Source organism: Pituophis catenifer, unplaced genomic scaffold (assembly GCF_029215685.1).
Source record: "Pituophis catenifer annectens isolate HBS135680 unplaced genomic scaffold, rPitCat1.0.hap2 SCAF_2, whole genome shotgun sequence".
Lineage (NCBI taxonomy): Eukaryota > Metazoa > Chordata > Lepidosauria > Squamata > Colubridae > Pituophis > Pituophis catenifer.
In genome coordinates this window covers 8,275,492-8,296,334 of record NW_027256882.1, presented here as the reverse complement: position 1 = coordinate 8,296,334, position 20,843 = coordinate 8,275,492, and the positions used below count along the sequence as shown (strand labels likewise).

The 20,843-nt window shown below is 40.1% G+C and overlaps 1 protein-coding gene across 1 annotated transcript in view; it reads left to right on the top strand.

The window, feature by feature from the left end:
- Positions 1-20,843, top strand: part of LOC139309809 (vomeronasal type-2 receptor 26-like) — a 41,762-nt gene that overhangs the window by 7,095 nt on the left and 13,824 nt on the right. Inside the window, exons 3-5 of the mRNA XM_070934012.1 lie at positions 11,444-11,635; positions 13,822-14,049; positions 14,546-14,672. Coding sequence (XP_070790113.1) covers positions 11,444-11,635; positions 13,822-14,049; positions 14,546-14,672 — 547 coding nt within the window. The remainder of the gene's footprint in view (positions 1-11,443; positions 11,636-13,821; positions 14,050-14,545; positions 14,673-20,843) is intronic.

The following is a 20,843-nucleotide window of genomic DNA, read 5'->3' as shown; positions in this document are numbered from 1 at the left end:
ATAAAATCCCAATTTAAATTATCGAATGCTTTTTGGGCATCTAAAAAGACTAGGGCTGACTTCCGTTGGCACCGCCGGCGTCGCAGACGGTTTTTTCAGATCGCGAGCCCCGCGATTCCATTGGAGCCATTCTGACAGCGCTAATCAGCTGTCAGATGGCTTGAAAACCTCTCCTTCGGGAGAAGAAGGAGAGGAGAGCCAGTGGGCGAGGGTAGAGCTCCCCGGGAGCCCCTGAAGCAATTCCAGGGGCTTGGAGGGTGAGAGCTCCCCGCTCAGCCCACTGAAGCTCCAGATCCGTGGTGACTCCGTTTTAAATGGAGCCAGATGCCGACGACCAACTCTGCTGTCAACAAGGAGACTAATTGAGTCCAAAACCAGGCAGAACGGAAGCAGGAGAACAAGCCTTTGCAAGTATGTTGCTTAACTCCTGGGATACATTGTTTCTACTTGATTTTGTTGAGCTGAAGGAGGAAATTGTGTCTTTATTATGGCTGGACTGAAAGTGAAAGTTAAGTGCTTGTTAATAGATTTGTGCTTAGAGACTGGACTTAAGCTGCTAGGATTTGAGAGCTGGGTGTAGAAAAGACTATCTTGCTTGATAAACTACAAATAAATTTGAGAAAGTTGCTCAAGAAATGTTTTGGCTTTGAAAAGAAAAATTTTCTTAAAATAATATGGCTTCCAAGCAAGGAGTTTTTGAAAGTGGTGGAAGCTCTCTAATGGCGTCAGAAAGGACACAGAGAACTGACTCACAGAGCCAAGAGGATTTTTTCAGAGACTTTACAGAATTTATAAAGGAAGCCATGAATAACCAAATGGCAATTATTAATAATTTTACAGCAATCATGGAACGAAAATTTATAGAATTGGTGGAGGATATAAAAGCAAATGAGGATGTTTTTGAAGGAAAGCACAATGACAATGAAGGAGACGTTTTGGTTAAAACAGAGAAGCTGGATTTGGCTGATTCTCAAGAATCTTCAAACTTTCTTCCTGCCCTTGTGGAATTAACTGACAGAACTTTTCAAAAATATAATTTGGAGCAGAAAGAAGAAGAAACTGATCAGCCCTATAAGGTTTTGGAAGATTTGGCAGAGACTTTCACACAATTAATTGAAATGCAACAACTGGACTTTTTTTTCCAAACTCATCGAGTTAACTCTTCGTTCTATGAACTGACTGATTATATAAGCAAGAAGAGTCGATATGGGGGCTCCAAATCAGAGGAAATGATTCCAGAAAAGGGGCAAGTTTTAAAGATACATCAACCTCCAGTTGAAAATCAAAACCTCCTCAAAATAAAAGTAAGAGGGAAGAAGAAAGATTGGAAAAAATATAGAAAGAAAGGAAGAAGGGAAGATTAATTTTCTTTGGTCTAATAATTGATGTATTAATGACTAATTACAATGATTAAGTAAATGAATTTTCAATTAATGATTAATTAAGGTTTAAGAAAAAATATTTGAATTCTGAGAATAAAAGTAGGAGGGAGAGTAAAATGATTAAGAAAATGAACTAAGAATATTTTACAGATGTATTACGAGAATTCTAGGCTCTGAATGATCTATTAGTGCTTGTTAATGTTTTTAAAACTCTTAGGCCTAAAGGATTATATGTTATTTTGAGTTTAAAGGGAGGTTGATGAATAATCTGTAGAAGGGGAGTTAAGGGGTCTAGGGATTTATAGTCTTGCATTAACTTAGCATATTTTAGCGTATGTTTGATAAAATTTATACCCTGTTTTTCTTCTGGGAAGTCAGGGGAGGGGAGTGGGAAGGGGGGGTGGAAGGTTGGGTTTATAAATGTTTAAATATACAAGTGAAAATGTTATTTGTTTGATTATAAAAAATAATAAAAACTTTTTTTTTCAAAAAAAAAAAAGACTAGGGCCATGTGCTTTTCGGGGTGGGCCTCGTAGTATTCTAAAGTGTCAATGACTATTCTTAAGTTGTTTCTTATTTCTCTGCCAGGGAGGAAGCCGTTCTGATCTGTGTGTATTAGGGCATTTAATATTGTTTTCAATCTTTCCGCCACTATACTCATGAAAATTTTATAATCCGAATTTAAAAGTGAAATTGGCCTATAATATTTTATTTGTTTTGGGTCGGTACCTTCTTTTGGTAGTAATGTGATGTACGCTTCCCTCCACGAATCAGGTATTTTGGCATCCAGTAGGGCTTCATTATAAATCTCCAATAATTTGGGTAATAATATATCTTCCAATTTTTTGTATAATTCTCCTGGGAGACCGTCTGGACCTGGTGATTTGTTATTTTTTAGTCTGGAAGTTGCCCTCTTTAATTCTTCCATCGTAACCTCTCTATTTAACATTTCCCTTTCCTCTTCTCCTATCAGTACAAGTTCATCTTCTGAGAGGTACTGGACAATACTTTCTCTGGAAACTTCTTCCTCTTTATAGAGTTCCGTGTAGTATTCACGAGCAATTTCGAGCTTGACTTCTTCTTTATTTTGCAGCTCTCCCTTCTTATCTTCCAATTGGTGGATATTCCGTCTCTTGTTTTCTTTCTTTAATTTATACGACAACCATCTGCCCGGTTTGTTGGCATTTTCAAAGTAGTATTGCTTTGATTGAATTTTGTAAGCCAATTCCTCCTGCTCTAATATGTTCAATTTATGTCTTAACGTTATCCAATTCTCTTTCGTCACTTTGTCTCCCGGATTTTGCTGCATCTCCTTTTCCACTTTCCCCAATTCTTCCTGGAGGGTATCTTGCACCTTCCATTGTTTTTTTTTGTTGTTGTTGTTCTTATATGTATTATATGATATCATTATCCCTCTTAAATATGCCTTCATTGTGTCCCATACATTAACTCGGGATGTTTCTTGATTTTCATTTTCTTTGAAGAATATTTTAGTTCTCCCCTAATTTTATCTATGTAATCTTTATCTCTCAAGAGTTGTGTATTTAATCTCCACCTCCTCCTTTTTTTCCTCTGTGAGACCCTCCACCTAATTTCTAGGGGGTTGTGGTCTGCCCATATATTAGGTGTGATTTCTGCAGTATTGATTTCTAAACCCAATTGTTTGGTGACCCACATCATGTCTATTCTGGACCAGGATATTTGTGGGTTCAAGTAAAAGGTAAATTGTCTCTCATTTGGGTGTAGGGTCCGCCAAATATCTATTAAGTTCATTTCCTCCACTAAGTCAAAAAACAGTTTGGGTAGGGCATCCCCCCTTTTTTCCCCCTTTGCCGCTCCTATAGCCTTTGTCATGGTCTACAACCCCATTAAAATCACCCACAATACAAATTTTGCTATGTTCCATTTTACTTATTTGTTCATGAAGTTTTTTATAATAATTTCCCTGATTTTTATTTGGGGCGTATATAGCTACCAATAATATTGATAAATTACCTCTTTTTATCTCAATCATTAACGTCCTCCCTTTTGAATCGGCATATTTTTTTCCCACAATTATCCCTCCCTTAATGTATATTACTACCCCCCTCTTTTTTTTTTTCTGCTAGTGAAGTGAAGGCTTTCCCTAATTTATTATATTCTAAGTATCTTTCATCCTGCTTATGTATGTGGACTTCTTGAAGGCATATAATATCAACATTTTGTTTGACTAGTTTTGTAAATATTTGTTTTTTTTTCTACTCTCATTCAATCCGTTAACATTAATTGATATTAATTTCCAATCTTCTATATACTATTCTCCTGGGCAACTTTAATATTTATTTGCTTGTAACTCTTTGGGTTCTTGGTTTCTTTTCTTTTGTGTCTTTGCTTTCTTTTTCTTCTAATTCTTTCTTTTCCAGAGATCCTTCCTTGGGTTCCCGTTGGGAATATATTTCCTCTTCTTGAGCTGCTGCTTCACTGTCTTCTTTACTGCTCTGCTCTTCCTCCATTCCCACTAGCTGATCAAGAATGTTTTGCACAGTTACTAAGCTGTCAATCTTAGTAATTTTCTTCCCTAGCCATGTAATTATCATGCCTTCTGGCAGAATCCATCTAAATAAAATATTTCTCTTGGTTAATTGCATGGCTAGAAATCAATAGTCCCTTCTTAGTTCCCTAACATTTCTAGGAACTTGTTTCAATGTTGTTACTTCCTTCCCCTTATATATCATCGGTTCCTCCCTTGTAATATTATACAGTATGTCTCTGACTTTCTTCCTAGCAAACCTGATGTGGACCTCCCTTGGCAGCGTGTTCCTTCTAGCGAAATTGGTCTGCACTCTGTAAACTTAATTCAGCTCCCTTATTATTTGCTGCTTATCTTGTTGCAGGGCTTCCGCTATCATCTCTGCCATCACTTGCCTCAGATCTTCCTCTTTGTCTTCCGTTATATTTTGAAAACGCAAGTAGAAAGCCATCCGATCCATCTCTAGTTGGATGATTGAGTCCTCTAATTCTCTAGAGCTTTTTCTCATTCTGTTCCACCCTTGTTTCCACTTTCTTTATCTTTGGTTCATTATCGTGGATCAATTCTTGTATCTCATTCATCTTGCAATCTAGAGCTTGTATATCTGTCTTCAACTCAGCGTGATTGTTAGACATTTTCTCTTGCATTTTCATCATTGTTTCTTGGATTAATGTCAGGGTGGATGCATAGCTTGCATTGTCGGAATAACCACAGATTTTTCTGCTTTAGATAATCCTTCCGTCAATTTTTGGGTTGCAGGAGAAGTCATGGTGATTGTAGGATTAGACGTTGTCTTCTTTCCTGTTTTCAATACTTGAAATGTCATATCTTTCAGGATTTTTTTTTTGGTCTCTCACTATCCTGTCAATGTTCCTCCAGATTAACATCCACTGGTATTACCTGTTCTACTTGCTTCCCTTGGCTATCGTTGTTGCACTTTTTAATATCGTGCTAGACAATCCAAATAACAGTCTATAATAATTAATCAATTTGCTTATAGTTATAAATATATAGAACTGTGGTATAAATAAACATAGATATAAATATAGTTTAGTTATAAGTATAGTTAATCAATATATCTAGTTAATTCAATAAATTAAAATATACAATTGATCTTAATTTGCTACTATCTGATTCCTAATTGGTTAACAATCAACTACTAACTTATATCACAAATATATTTCTACTTATTTACTGGATAATAATTAAATATTACTCTATCAACCAAAAAAAGGGAAAGAGAAAAGGGAAAGGAGGGGGAGATAGAGGTCACCAAGGGATATCAAAGTAGAAATGAAATGCTTTGTCTTTAAAGGCTAGATCCAATGTTCTTTTACTGTGCTTTGTTAGTGAAAGTCACCATTGTTTAAACTTTCAAAGTCCTCTTAACCTCAATCTTCTTTTCCACTCTAAAAAGTCAATTTCTTAGTTTTATCCAAGTTAGTTACAAGTCCACATAAAATGTTTTTTCCAGATGTATTTCTTAGATCTCAGTTCTTTTAATTCATTGATTAGTCTCCCTTCTGTTTCTTTCTCCATCAGTTCCTTGCAATGGCTGTACTTCCTGCTTCCTTCCTCTTCAATTACCGCCTAAAGGTTCTGTCTGACATTCCATTGAGTCTCTTCTTGACAGCAACATTTTTTTCCCTTCCCACTTTATTGCTACTTACAGCGTCCCGCCGGTCTTTCTCTTTGTGCCGTAACACCTATAAAGAGCTCTTCTTATTCTCCCATGCCGACCTGTCAGTTCTCCGCTTTTTCAATCTGTCTCCTTCCTTCCAGTCGCTGCTCAGTTCCTTTCTGCGAGTCCTTTCATCCGATGCGATCGACCTCGTTCTCTTCCCGATCTGAGTCTCTACAATCTCTACGGTGGTCAGGGCAGTTAAAAATCCCTCATCTCACACTGTTTCCTCCGATCTTCTTCTTTGCTTCCCGTCTCTTTGCTGGTTTATTGTGGCCTCGGGTCTGCCATTAAATGACAGACACACCCGTGTTAGGATCAACAAAGGCGTCCAGTGAAGTGAGAAGTGCTTGCTCTGCAATTTCCCACTCACCTGACTCCCTCTCTCATTCGCCAAGCTCTCTGGGCTTTGTGCCCCTCAAGGTCTCCCAAAACACGGTGAAAAATGGGGCAAGAGAGCAGAGATCGCTCTCTTGTCACCCTGTCACCGCGACTCACCAACCGGAAGTCCCCCTGTTTAGTACTTCTAATGTTAACACAAACAACAGTGGTGACAATGGGCAACCTTATCTCATCCCTTTTTGTATTTCAATAAATTCTGTCAATTCTCCATTTATCATTACTTTTGCTATTTGCTTATGATATATAGCTTCTATGGCTTGAATAAATTTATCTCCAAAGCCCATCTGTTTCAATTGTAATATCATAAATTGCCAGTTCACATTGTTGAAGGCTTTCTGTGCATCTAAAAACATCAAAGCCATTTGCTTTTCTGGATGTGCCTCATAATATTCCAAAGTGCCCAGAATTATCCTCAAATTGTCCCTAATATGCCTTTTTGGCAGGAATCCGTTTTGATCTGAATGTATAAAATTATTTAAATATCTTTTAAATCTTTCTGCTAGTATTGTAGCAAATATTTTATAATCTGAATTTAGTAGAGATATAGGCCTGTAGTTCTTAACTTGTTGTAGATTGGTATCCTCTTTTGGAATAAGTGTAATATATGCTTCTAACCATGAGTTGGGTATTTCCTTCTTTGACATTATTTCATTCATAACTTCTAATAGTGGGAGACTCAATGATTCCTGTAAAGTCTTATAATATTCTGCCGGCAATCCATCTGGGCCTGGTGCCTTCCCAGTCTTTCGTTTTTTGATTGCTTCAGTCAATTCCATCATCATTATATTTCCTTCTAACATCATCTCAATGTCTTTTGGAACCTGGGGTAAATTCGCCTTATGTAAATATTGTTTAATACTTTCCTCTTCTATCTTGTCTTTTTCATATAGTTTTTTATAATAGTCTTGTACAATATTTTTCTTCTCCTCGTTTCCAAATCTAATTTGTCCTTGTTCATCTATTAGCTGTGATATTTTCCTTGAATCACTCTCTTTTTTTCAATTTATATGCTAGCCATCTGCCTGGTTTATTAGCATCTTCAAAATATTTCTGTTTAGCATTCCTGATTTTTTGTGCTAGATCTTCTTTCTCTATTAATCCCATTTTATGTTTAGTTGCATCCATTTTCATTTTAATGTCTTTTTTTGGTGGAAACTTCTGTAATTCTTTTTCAAATTTCTTATAATCATCCTCTAACATTTTATATGCTTGTCTTTCCTTAATATTTCTTTTTCTTGTATAGTCAATAATCAGGCCTCTGGCATAAGCTTTCATAGTGTCCCACAGTTTCTGTATTGATGTGTCCTCTTTTCTGTCAAATCCATTGTCATCCATATCATATCTATTCTAGACCATGATAAATGTCTGTTAGAATAAAAAGTGTATTGTCTATTTTTTGCATTTCTTTCTCTCCATATATCTTTTAAGTTTATTTCCTCTATCATCTTGAAAAAGGATTTTGGCAAAGTTCTTCTACTTTGTTTTGTTATCTTTTGTGTATTATAGTCCATTTTCTCATCTACTATTCCATTAAAATCTTCCATCATACAAATATTATCATAGTCCAACTCTATTAATTTCATGTGTAATTTTCTGTAAGAATCTTCTTGGTTGTCGCTTGGAGCATATATTGCTATTAACAGTATTTTTCTATTGTTCTCTATCATTTCCACCATCAGAATTTGTCCTTCTCCATCTTCATAATTTTTTTCCGCTGGTATTGTGTCTTTGATATACAAAACCACTCCTCTTTTCTTACATTGTGGCAATGAAGCAAATAATTTCCCTAGTTAGGCTTTACCAATAGTAATTCATGTTGTTTTTTAATATGCACTTCTTGTAAACAAATTATGTCCATTTTCAATTTCTCCAATTTATGGAATACGTTTCTTCTTTTAGTTGCTATACTGAGTCCATTTATATTAATTGTAATTATTTTTTTCTCCTCCATGTTTATACTTTGTATATGGGCTTTACTGATCTAGTGGATCTCAATTCACACTGTTCTTTATATTCTATAGCACCTCCTACTGCACCTTCTAGTGCAACTTCCTCCTTTTCCATCATCACTAGATCCTCTTCTTGCAATTGGAGCAATGTTTCCTCCCTTCTTGGCTCAACGTCTTTTTCTCTTAAATATTCCACATAAAATGCTTTCGCTTTGTTAATTGAATCTATTTTAAATCTTTGCATTTGCCATGTAAACACCAAGCCTTCTGGTGTCAGCCATCTGTAATTCACTTCTTTCTGGAGCAATATTTTTGTCAGAAATTGATATTCTCTTCTCAACTCTCTTACTCTTCTCGGTATTTGCTTCAGCACCATAATTTCCTTGCCCTTATATTGCAGTGCTTTCTTTTTTGCAATCTGCAGTATTTGCATTTTAATTGACTTTTTGGTAACTCTTATATGGACTTCTCTTAGTAGTTTATTTCTCATTGCATATCTAGTATATACTCGGTACATCTCATCAACACCATCCAGCATTTTTTCTTTAGGAATTTCTAGAGCTCCTGCAAGAATTTCTATCATTTTCTCAGCCAAATTTTCTCCTTTTTCTTCTTCCACATTTTGAAATCTTAAGTAAAATTCTGATTTGTCCATTTCCCATCCTAAGCCACTTTTATCACGTTCAACTTCTTCTAATCTGTTGTCCATGTCTCTCATTTTTTTTATCTCTTTGTTCCTTTTTTTCTTCAATTTTTTCAAGTCTGTCCTCATATTTCTTCATCATCTGTTGTATATTCTCCACTTTTCATCTGTTTTCTCTATTTTTAATTTTATGTCTTGTATTCCTTATAAGATCATCTGCATTGTCACATCTTTTTATTTCTCACATTCCTTCTCCTTTTCTTGCTGCAACATTGCCTGTATTGATCGTTATCCTCCCGCTGGTGATGAAGAGGGGGTCGATCCTGCAGAGCTATTAACTGCTGCTTTTTTACTCATTTTTATAGGTAATCCAAATCAAAGCAGTAGGATAAAGTGTCTTCAGGTTCTTCTCAACCCTAATCCGTTTTTATAAATGTCAGGGAATCAGAAAAAACAAGGAAAAACCAAAAGGAAAGAAAAAAACCCCCAATCTTCAAGCTCTTGTGTGCCCTAATCCCATCATGCATCCAATTAGCCAAAAACAAATTTAAATAACAATCTCCAATCAATAGAGGAAAAAGAAAAAGACTGTAAAAAGAAAAAAAGGTTAAAAAGGAAAAAAGTGTTGAGAAAAAAAAAGTAATTTCTTCAGGCTCTTGTATGCCTTAATCCAATTGAGTAAACACGTGTTGTGGAAGAACGAAAGGAGAAAAAAGAAGAGGGAGACATGATATACATACATACATACATATATATGTCTTCTTAAGTTTTTGCGGGTGTGTGTATGCAAAAAAATTGAAATCTCAGGTGTTTTCCCGCGTCATGTTAAATAAGTTAGTTAAAAAGTTTAAAATTCTGGTTAAAATCCCAGCTTAAAATCTTCTAAAAATCCTTACAGAGCAGTCTGCAAGGACCTTTAAAACCTTAGCTAAAATCCTTCCAATACCTTAAAACTTTTTCTTTATAGTAACGTTTTGACAGGCTCACAACCCTGTCATCTTCAGGCTCTTATCTAGTTTAGAAGCTGTGTTCTGACCTTGCAACACACCCACAGCTTCTTCCAACAATTTAAAAATAAAAATATTTGAGAAGTGAAGAAGTAGAAATAGAAAGGGGAAAGCTTTCTGTCTAATTTAAAAGTCCACAACTGTGTAACATTCAAAATCTCTTTCTTGTATCTCACTTAATTTAACAGCTCTTTTCCAGAGTTGCTGTTATCTTCCTCTTTTCAGTTTTAATCACCTTTCAGCAATATTTTTTCCAACAGGGCTCCTGTATAAACAATCCTGTAAACACTCTTTGATGCTCTTTTAAATTTTATCTGTAGGCTGGTACATTGACTTTGAAAAATAACACAGTTGCTACTTTTTTATTTACTTTTTCCCCCAGTTAAAAAAGGAAACAAAAAAGGATACAATGTTTCAGTCCACTAGATGGCAATGTTTCTTATTTTTTCCACTTCTCTTTGTTCTATTTCCAATTAACAATGAATCCAATATATAATAAAGTTCAAAAATAAAAATCAACCAAGAAAGAAAGAAAGAAAGAAAGAAAGAAAGAAAGAAAGAAAGAAAGAAAGAAAGAAAGAAAGAAAGAAAGAAAGAAAGAAATAGCAAAGCTGGTTCCAAAATTTATAAACTCAAAATGCATCAAGGGTTTAGTATTCAAACAAATAAAAAAGTGAACCTCCTTTACAATCCAGTCCAGTCCAATTTAAAATGAAACTTATCACAGGCATCCACACATAAGAATAGTTTATATTTTAGGAAAATTAACTTAAATTTAAGTTGGAGGTGACACGAGGCTGGCTCCAGAAGATTGTTAACGCTGGCCTGAGTTAATTTTAAATTGATTTTAAATTGGGTTTTTTAATTTACGGCCAATAATATTTAATTATTTTAAATTGTTTTTAAATTTTGTATGTATTGTTTTTTTACTCTGGCTGTTCACCGCCCTGAGTCCTATTCTGGAGAAGGGCGGTATAGAAATTTAAATAAATAAATAATAAATTAAATTCAAGCTCAATTCCACCGCTAAATTACTTCAAACTTCAATTCTAGTTGCCTTTGCACTTCAGGGTGTTCTTGAAGTCCAAATTTAAAAAGTCTATCACCAGATCATAACACTTTCACTCATTCTCTTCTGTTTGGAGTTGTCCCGACTTCAGCAGATTAATGGCTGCCTCTTCAGCGCCGGAAAAAAAGAGCTTCTCCTGGATCAAACAGAGACTTTGCGGTGTCCCTGGGATCAGCAGGATGTGCCCTCCTCTATCACTGTCTCTACAGGACAGTGAGGTCCAGTTTAGACCATCCAGCAGTGGAGATATCGGTGGTAATTCCGGAGCACCGAAACTTCCTACCGTCTCATCATGACACCAGCCCCGCCCCTCCCCAGTCTCTGAGAATGTTGTGCAACTTCCTCAAACAGCAAGTACAGCCTCTTCTGTGCCTTCTTCACAAGGATGTCAACATTCATAGTCCATGAGAGGTTCTCTGAGATATAAATGCCCAGAAATTTAAAACTACCAACCCTCTCCACCCCCTCACCATTTATGTACAATGGTAAATGTACCTCTCTCTTCCTCCTGAAGTCAATTATAAGTTCTTTAATTTTTTTTTGGTGTTAAGTATAAGATTATTTTCTTTACACCACAATGTCATCCCTTGTACTTCCTTTCTATAAGCAGACTCATTGTTCTTAATCATGAGCCCCACCACTGTCGTGTCATCTATTTTGTTTTGCTATTGCTATTGAAGTGAGAAGAGAGGCAATGTAAACAGAATGACCAGGAGTTGAACAATTCCTCCATTTGGGCTGGATATTGTTTTTATGATCTCTCAAAAAAAATAATAAAGTTAACTTTTTTTTCCTTTTCAGATCAGTCACGGTTTTGACTCCCAGATTGTGAGTGATGAAAATCCTTTCTTCTACCCAATGCTCCCAGCCGAAGGAGCCCATTACCCAGGGATGGTGAAGCTGGTCCTCCATTTCAGGTGGACCTTGGTGGGTCTCCTTGCTCCAGACACTGAGAATGGACAACAGTTCATGAGGACGATGACTTCCCTGCTGGTCAGGAATGGCATTTGCCCAGTTTTATCACAAACCTTTTCCCCAGCTTCACGGGAAGCAAAGATAAAGTGGCATTTATTCCTCAGTTGGAGAAAGATCAATGTCTTTATTTTTGGTGCGGACATGAGTTCATTCAATGCAGGGGGTTTGCTTGTGTATCTAGTATTTGAAAGGCTTATGGAACCTCCTAGAGGAAAAGTCCTGCTATTCACAATCCGCTGGGACTTCACTGTTTATTTGTCAAAACAATCTTTTCCTGCCAAATACATCCATAGCATATTTTCCTTTCCTCTGCAGAAAAATCAATTTGCAAAGTATAGTAGGCATTTGAACCTTTACTATTTTATGAAATACTATGTAGAGACATCCTTCCTGTGTTCTTACACCAATGAAGCCTTTTCGGTGAAAGTCTGGAGATGGTGCAGGCAGAGAGAAGACCTGGAAGCTCTCAAGGAAGAGGAGATGGATCCAATCCTGAGTCAGGACAGCTATTTAATTTACAACACAATCTGGGCTGTGGCAAGGGCCTTAAATGCAGCTTATTTATCCAGATCCAGAAACACATTTAAAACTGGTAAAAAAGTGAAAACTCCAAAGATGAAGGCGTGGCAGGTACTTATTTTCTATTGCAAAGCTCTCCACAGCATCTGAGAATCTATCTTACAATTCTAAGAACCTGACAATAATTATAATGTATTCTGAATATAAAAATTACATTAAATTCCAATTTTCCACCGCTCTCCTTTCTGCAACACATTTCACCCTGCTCATTTCTTTTCCAATTTCTTTTTACAAAATTCTTGGTAAAAATATTTTTCTTCCACCTCTTTCTTCTTTGACGTTTTTTTTTTTACAATCAGGACCATTACCATGTCATACACTAAAAAGTGTGTTGTGTATATTAAGCTGTTTAACACCTCCGATCCTCTCACTTCCTGGGGTTTCCCCAGATTGCGTCTTATTCTTGGGCTAAGAATCAGTGGTGGGATTCAAAAATTATTACTACCGGTTCTGTAGGCGTAGCTTGATGGGAATGGCATGGCTTGGTGGCATGGCTTGGTGGGTGTTGCAGGGGAAGGATACTGTAAAATCTCCATTCCCACCCCACTCCAGGGGAAGGTTACTGCAAAATCCCCATTTCCTCCTGATCAGCTGGGATTCGGGAGGCAGAGAATAGATGTGGGTGGGGCCAGTCAGGGGTATTTACTGGTTCTCTGAACTACTCAAAATTTTTGCTACCGGTTCTGCAGAACTGCTCATAACCTGCTGAAAAACACCTCTGCTAAGAATCCCTTTGATTTTCCTTCCCTGACTCAAAACTCCCAGTAGAAGCCTCTTTGGGCCAAGAAGCTAAGCAGGCTAAGGTCAGGTGAGAAGATGAAGGGTTGGGCTGGGAAAAGTCTGGAAGCAACAAGAGTGAAGAATATTCCACAAAATATTCCAAAGATGTTCCGTAAAATTGAAAGAGGTGACCTTAACTGGTACCAGAGATCATCTTTCCTTCCGAGGTAGGTAAATTGGGGACCTGGATTGTGGGGGCAATAAGCTGACTTTGTAGAAACACCACTTACGGGGGGCCAAAAATCCTAATAAGCAGGTATATACAAAAAGAATGAAGGCGATTGCTATAGTGCATTGTAAACCACCCTGAGTCTTCGGAGAAGGGCGGCATATAAATTGAAATAATAAATAAATAAATAAATAAATAAATAAATAAATAAATAAATAAATAAATAAGTAAGTAAGTAAGTAAGTAAGTAAGTAAGTAAGTAAGTAAATCTTTCATCATGAAGATATTGGGGTCTTATCACATCACTTATCACATCAATGCACAGTTTCATAACCACAACTTACTAGTAGAGGAAAGGTCCCCAAAGTCATCCTCAAACTCAGCAAAAAAATTTCTCTTCCCAGCTGCCGATTGACCTGTAAACCAGTTGTTTTATAAGATTATTTCCTCAGAAAAAGCATCATACATACTTCCCCTTTTTAAGTGTTTTACTCAGCTAAATAGCTTAAGGTTAACTCAGGTTATATGAAGGGTAAATATGGAATCGCTTAGGCTATATTCTTTACAGGAATAATTCCATTTCTCTCAAGATCCTTCATGCCAGCTGAGATGGAGGAGTCTTACCAAAGAACTTTCTGTGTCTATATAACATTGCCCATTTTCTCTTCCATTCCAGCTTCATTCTTTCCTTCGAACTGCTGAGTTTTATAATAATTCCATCAATGGGGTATATTTGGATGAGAATGGAAAGCTGGTAGCAGACCTGGACATTTTGAACATGGTGGTTTTCCCCAATTACTCTGCTATCATAATGACACTAGGGAGTCTAGAAAGAGTGGGATCCTTGGATTTCAAGTTCATGATGAACCAGGATGCTATTGCAAAGATGGAGATGCTGAACAAGGTGGGGAAAAGACTTTATTCTGTTTTTTCTGAAGGTCATTCCAACACGATTGCAGAATTGGAGTAGGGACAAACTTGGGTTGTCATCTCAGATCTCCCAGTGAGGAAACATCTTCCCGTTAGACGTTCAGGTGTCTATGAGAAAAATCTCCCTAACTATTCCAGTTAACTGTTCATCAAACTTCTGCAAGGAAGCTGGATTTATATCATGGGACAAAGTGATTGATTTTGTCAAAACAAAAATCCATTCAAGTTTCTTTTCAGTAGGTACATTGAGAATTTAAAATAAAATTGTAATGGGAGAATAATTAGAAGAGAAGGTAAATAGACAAACAGCAAGCAACCACATCGATTTGAGGAGCTCTTAGTTTCTTGTAGTCTTCAAATTTAGCAAAGCTAAACCTTGAATTGGAGGTCCCCAAACTTTTCCTTTTATGTATTTTAGGAAATAAAATAATTCATTTAATGGAGGTTATTTTCCCCCTCTTGCTGGCAAGCCCCAGCCTCCTTCCAGGTGTGTGGAAAGCTGTCCTCCTGGATTCATGAAGGTGGCTCAGGAAGGGAAGCCCATCTGCTGCTACAATTGTCGTCCTTGTGCAGAAGGAACCATCTCCACCATGGAAGGTGGGTGACAACAGGAGAAAGGGAGAGACTTTGGGGAGGATCATAAATCCTGAGATTCTCCATGAACCAATGTCCTTGGTTACCAAGAGAAAGTATTTTATTTTGGCTACAAAACCCCAGCCATCTCTAATCCCTATCCCTCAGCTCCAGTGTGGAAGCACAGCTGTCAGGTCAGCTTCAGGGTTGACAGGAGACACATACCGTGTCTTTGATGGGCTCTTCATTCTACTTGAATGAATGAATTTATTTATTGATTAGCCCTTGGGCCATATCAAAGTGCAGAGTTCCAGAAACAAATCATTACAAAAGTTTGGTAAAACAATTTAAATGAAATTGGAATAACGCACGATTAAAAATGCAATTAGAATAAAATACGATCTAAAATGAAATCGGAATAAAATACAATCATTTGAGATACAATTTAAATATGATTAAAATTATATTATAATGTCACCCCTGCATCTATCCAATCAGTCTTAAAACTACTATTAAAATTACATTATTAGAGCAAATGGTCTTTCCTACAATCTACCACATTCTGCTGCACCAACTTTGTCCTTTTTTCCATCAACTTTACTGCAAATTTGGCAATCCATTTCACCAACTGCAAGTTAGAACCTAACAGACAATGTTGCAAGAAGTGCTCTTTAGACTTAGGGTGCTGGTATAAAAGATCCTGCCCAGTTGATGTTCCCTCAAAACTGAGTATAGGGGGCAATCAAAAATTACATGGGACATTGTTTCAACTTCCCCTGTCCCACATAACCAGACTTTTTCTCTTACAGGGATAACCTTATACCTACCCCAAAGCATGTTTGTTTGAAGTTGGTCTAATCTCAATTTGGTAAAAAATCTCCTTAGGACGGGAAATAAAGGCACAGTTAAATATTTTTCTATTTTAAACATTTGTTTATTGGCTGATAACCAGGGGCAAACTTTTACTGCTGTCACCTGTGCAATATCCCAGTGCTCTTCTCGTTCCCCAGGTGGCACAGACCCTCAGGCCCTGGGCCTTCGGCTGATGCTATGCAATGCCAGGTCCGTGGTAAATAAAGCCCCCCTCATTTGTGATCTTGTTCAGGAGGGGGGAGCGGACCTGGTGGGTATTACGGAGACCTGGTTGGGCCAGGAGGGGGGAGTCCCTCTCGTAGAGATGTGCCCACCCGGTTTCCGGGCATTTCATCAGCCAAGGTCACAGGGAAGGGGCGGGGGAGTAGCGGTTATTATTAAAGAGGGTCTTAGTCCGAGGGAGGCCACTGTTCCTCAGACGGCCGGATGTGAGTCCCTCCTTGTGAAGTGGGGTCATGGGGTGCAGATGGGCCTGCTGGTTACATACCTGGCTCCCTGCCATGTGGCAGTGGCCTTGCCTGAACTACTCAACGTTATAGCCGCGGTGGCGATTGATACCCCTAGACTTATGGTCATGGGGGACTTCAACCTGCCATCCGTCGGTGAGGCGTCTGAGGTGGCTCAGGAGTTCATGGCTTCCATGACGGCCATGGACCTGACCCAATTAGTTCATGGCCCTACTCACACGGGGGGAAACACACTGGACCTGGTTTTTGTCTCTGGTCAGTGGCTGAATGGTCTCGAGATAGGGGATATAGCGATCGAGCCCTTGTCATGGTCAGATCACTCCCTCCTTCGCTTTGACCTTCGAACCACCACACCCCGCCGCAGGGAGGCGGAACCGATGAGGTGGTTCCGCCCCAGGCGCCTGATGGACCCGGATAGGTTCCAGACGGAGCTTGGGCCATTTCCTGAGGCTCTGGCACACGACTCGACTGAAGACCTAGTGGCTGCCTGGGATAGGGCGGCCACTGGAGCTTTGGACTGGTCGTGCCTTTGCGGCCTCTGACCCGGCGTCGATCTCACCTGGCTCCCTGGTTCACCGAGGAGCTGAGGTAGATGAAGCGCCGGAAAAGACGCCTGGAGAGCAGTTGGAGGGCCAGCCGTTCTGAATCTGACCGAACACTGGTAAGGTCTCATATTAAGATCTATCTGGTGGCAATACAAGCAGCAAAGTGTAACTATTTTTCCGCTCTTATTGCGTCATCAGATAATCGCCCGGCCGCCCTGTTTAGGGTGACCCGCTCCCTGCTCCACCAGGAAGCGCGGGAAGACCCCTTGGAGGGTAGAGCCGAGGACTTTGTACAATATCTGTATGACAAAATCGCTCAGATTCGGGAAAATTTGGACTCTGACTGGGTAGATTCGGGAGGGAGGATGGAGGCAAGTCTTGAGAATATTACTTGGGAAGAGTTTGATTCTGTGACTCCAGAAAACGTGGACAAGATACTGGGCAGACTGAGCGCGGCCACATGTTTATTGGACCCGTGTCCCTCCTGGCTGGTGCTGGCCTCTCGGGAGGTTACACGAGGTTGGCTCCAGGGGATTATAAATGCTTCCTTGAGAGAGGGTGTCTTCCCTGCCGCCTTGAAGGAGGCGGTGGTGAGGCCTCTCCTCAAGAAGCCTTCCTTGGACCCAGCAGTGTTGGCTAATTACCATCCAGTCTCCAACCTTCGCTTCGTTGCGAAGGTTGTTGAGAGTGTGGTAGCGCGACAGCTTCCTCAGTACTTGGATGAATCGGCTTATCTAGATCCATTCCAGTCGGGCTTCAGGCCTGGATACAGCACGGAAACGGCATTGGTCGCATTGGGAGATGATCTCTGGAGGGCCCGGGACAGGGGTTGTTCCTCTGTCCTGGTCCTATTAGACCTCTCAGCAGCTTTTGATACCATCGACCATGGTATCATGCTGCACCGGTTGGAAGAGTTAGGGGTGGGGGGCACCGTGTTGCGGTGGTTCTCCTCCTTTCTCTCTGATCGGTCACAGTCTGTGTTGACAGGGGGGCAGAGGTCGACCCCGAGGCCCCTTATATGTGGGGTGCCACAGGGGTCGGTTCTCTCACCCCTTCTGTTCAACATTTATGTGAAGCTGCTGGGTGAGATCATCCGTGGTTTTGGGGTGAAGTATCATCAGTATGCTGATGATACTCAGCTTTACATCTCCACCCCAGACCACCCCAATGATGCCCTTAAAGTGATGTCCCAGTGCCTGGAGGCTGTACAGATCTGGATGGGGAGGAACAGACTCAGGCTCAACCCATCCAAGACCGAGTGGCTGTGGTTTCCGACGTCCCGATATAGTCAATTGGTGCCATCACTGACTATTGGGGGCGAGTCATTGCCCCCCACGGAGAGGGTTCGCAACTTAGGCGTCCTCTTGGACTCACGGCTGTCTTTAGAAGAACACTTGACGGCTGTGGCCGGGAGGTCTTTTTATCAGGTTCGCCTGATTCGCCAGTTACGCCCCTTTCTGGATTGGGACTCGTTAAATACGGTCACTCATGCCCTCGTCACTTCACGCCTGGACTACTGTAATGCTCTCTACATGGGGCTCCCCTTGAGGAGCACCCGGAGGCTCCAGCTGGTCCAGAATGCGGCCGCGCGGGTAGTTATGGGAGCAGCATGGCACTCCCATGTGGCTCCCCTCCTGCGTGAGCTGCACTGGCTCCCTGTGGTCTTCCGGGTGCGCTTCAAGGTCTTAGTTACCACCTTTAGAGCGCTCCATGGCTTAGGACCGCGGTACTTACGAGACCGCCTTCTGCCACCAATAGCCTCTCACCGTCCAGTATGCTCCCATAGAGAGTGGCTTCTCAGGGTGCCGTCAGCCAAACAGTGTCGACTGGCGGCCCCCAGGGGGAGAGCCTTTTCTGTGAGGGCACCCACCATCTGGAACGAGCTCCCCCCAGAGATACAGAAGATTCCGGATCTGCGCACTTTCCGCCGTGCCCTCAAAACATTCCTGTTTCAGCAGGCCGGCCTGGCCTAACTGTCCCTTTATATTGCTTTTTGATTTTATTTTAAACTGGGATGTCTTGAATTATCTAGGACCAGAGTGTTTAGTATATTTTAATTGGTTTTTTATTAACGTTTGTATTACATGTATTTTTATCGTTCGCTGTTCACCGCCCTGAATCCCTTAGGAATAGGGCGGTATATAAATTTAATAAATAAATAAATAAATAAATAAATAAATAAATAAATAAATAAATAAATAAATAAATATCCGATTGGGCACTTATGTCCTTAAATCTCTGTGCAATCCAATTTCGAATCTGCCTATGATCGTACTGCCGCCAATTTAAAGGAATACCAGAGCTAGATACCTGCTTCAGAACTCTTGATAACCAGTTATTTTTATTACTTGGGATAAACTGCTCCATTAGCGCTAATTTTGGTAAGCTCCCTTCCTCCATCTCGATTATTCTTAACCAATAATAAACAGTCTTCAACAAGGCCCTAGTGCCAATCACATAGACTCCCGTTTCTGCCCTTACTACACATGCTGGGGTTCCAGGGGACACTGCCAAAATTCTCCTCAGGAACTTATTTTGAGGAGTTTCCAGCCCAGGCAACTTAACCGACCCCCATATTTCTGCCCCATAGGTAAACACTGGTTCAATTTTTGCCTGGAATACCTTTAGCACTGGGATTAATGAAGATGGAGTTTTCTCTAAAATAAGTTTGTTTAATTGAGCCATCCGAGCCATGGCCTTCCGAGCTCCAGCTTTTACCTGCTTATTCCATTTGCCATTTGTCTGAAATACTAGCCCTAAATAGGTAAATGACTGAACTTGTTCTATTCTTCTGTCATTTAAAACCCATCTCCTCATATTTTGTTGCCTGCTAAATATCATTACCTTTGATTTCTCTATGTTAATTGTCAAGCGATTTTTTATACAATATGCTGCCAACCTTCCGAGTGACCTTCATAGCCCCACCTGTGAGGCCGACAGCAAAATTATATCATCGGCATATAACAAGCAATTGACCTGTCTTGTTCTTATACTAGGCCCATGGAGTAATGTATCTTCCAAACATTTTGGAAGGTCATTTAAATATAAGTTGAAAAGTGTTGGGGCTAAGATGCAACCTTGTCTGACACCCTTCTTTATTGGGATTGCAATTTTTACTGATCCTGTCCTATTCACTGGAACTCTTACTTGTGTTTCCGTGTATAACAATCTAATTAGATATAACAATTTCTTTTCAATTCCCATGGCCTCTAATTTATCCCATAAAATTTGTCTATCAATTGTGTCGAAGGCTGCCTTCAAGTCTATGAATGCCACATACAGTGTTTTTTTCCAAAACTTAAACTTTGTTATTAGATGGTCCAGCACAAAACAATTATCCATAGTAGATCTTCCACTCCTGAAACCTGACTGTTCTTCAGCTAGAAGGGGCGTTGGTCCTACCTGACATGCACCTTCTCGTTGGGTGGAGACAGCAGCCAGAAGTGGGTTCAGCTCATGCAATCAGATGAAGGACTGAGCCTGTCAAAGCTAAATCCCGCTCCTGTTGCTAGGGGCTCCCACCTTTGTGAAGGATGAAGACAGGCTTGACGTGTGGAATAAAAAACAGAAGAATAAACACATTAATGTCCAGACTGACAGGGTGGGACTGGCTGCTGTCTCCACCCAATGAGAAGGTGCGTGTCAGGTAGGACCAACGCCCCTTCTCCATTGTGGGGTGGAGACAGCAGTCAGAAGTGGGACATACCCAAGATCACCGTCCCAAGTCTAGGGAGGGAACAGTCTGGGCAAGTAACTCCCCGTTCCCCCAAAATCCTTGGAGAACTCTCCGCCCGAAGGCAGCCTCTGCAGAAGCAAATTTGTCTATCTTATAATGATGAATAAAGGGGGAAGGAGAGGTCCAGGTAGCTGCTCTGCAGATTTCGAGTAGTGAAGCCTGCGTGGACCAGGCTGCTGAGGTTGAAGCACTTCTCGTCGAGTGCGCCGTCATGTGGTAGGAGGCGATAAGGAACAAAGTTTATATGCTGTAGCGATCGTGCACCGGATCCAATGGCCAATAGTCGACGATGACACCTTGGCACCTAGCGAAGCAGGGAGAAAAGACACAAATAATGACTCAGACCGACGAATGTCCGCAGTCTTTGTCAAGTAGATTCAAAGAGCCCTCCAGACATCCAGCATGTGCCATCGACGTTCTAACGGATGAGACAGGTGAGGGCAGAAGTCTGGAAGAACCAGTTCCTGTAAACAGTGAAAGGGAGAGTTAATCTTAGGCACAAAGGTGGGGTCGAGTCGAAGGACAACCCGGTCCACATGAAAGACACACAAATCGTCCCTCATAGAAAGTGCAG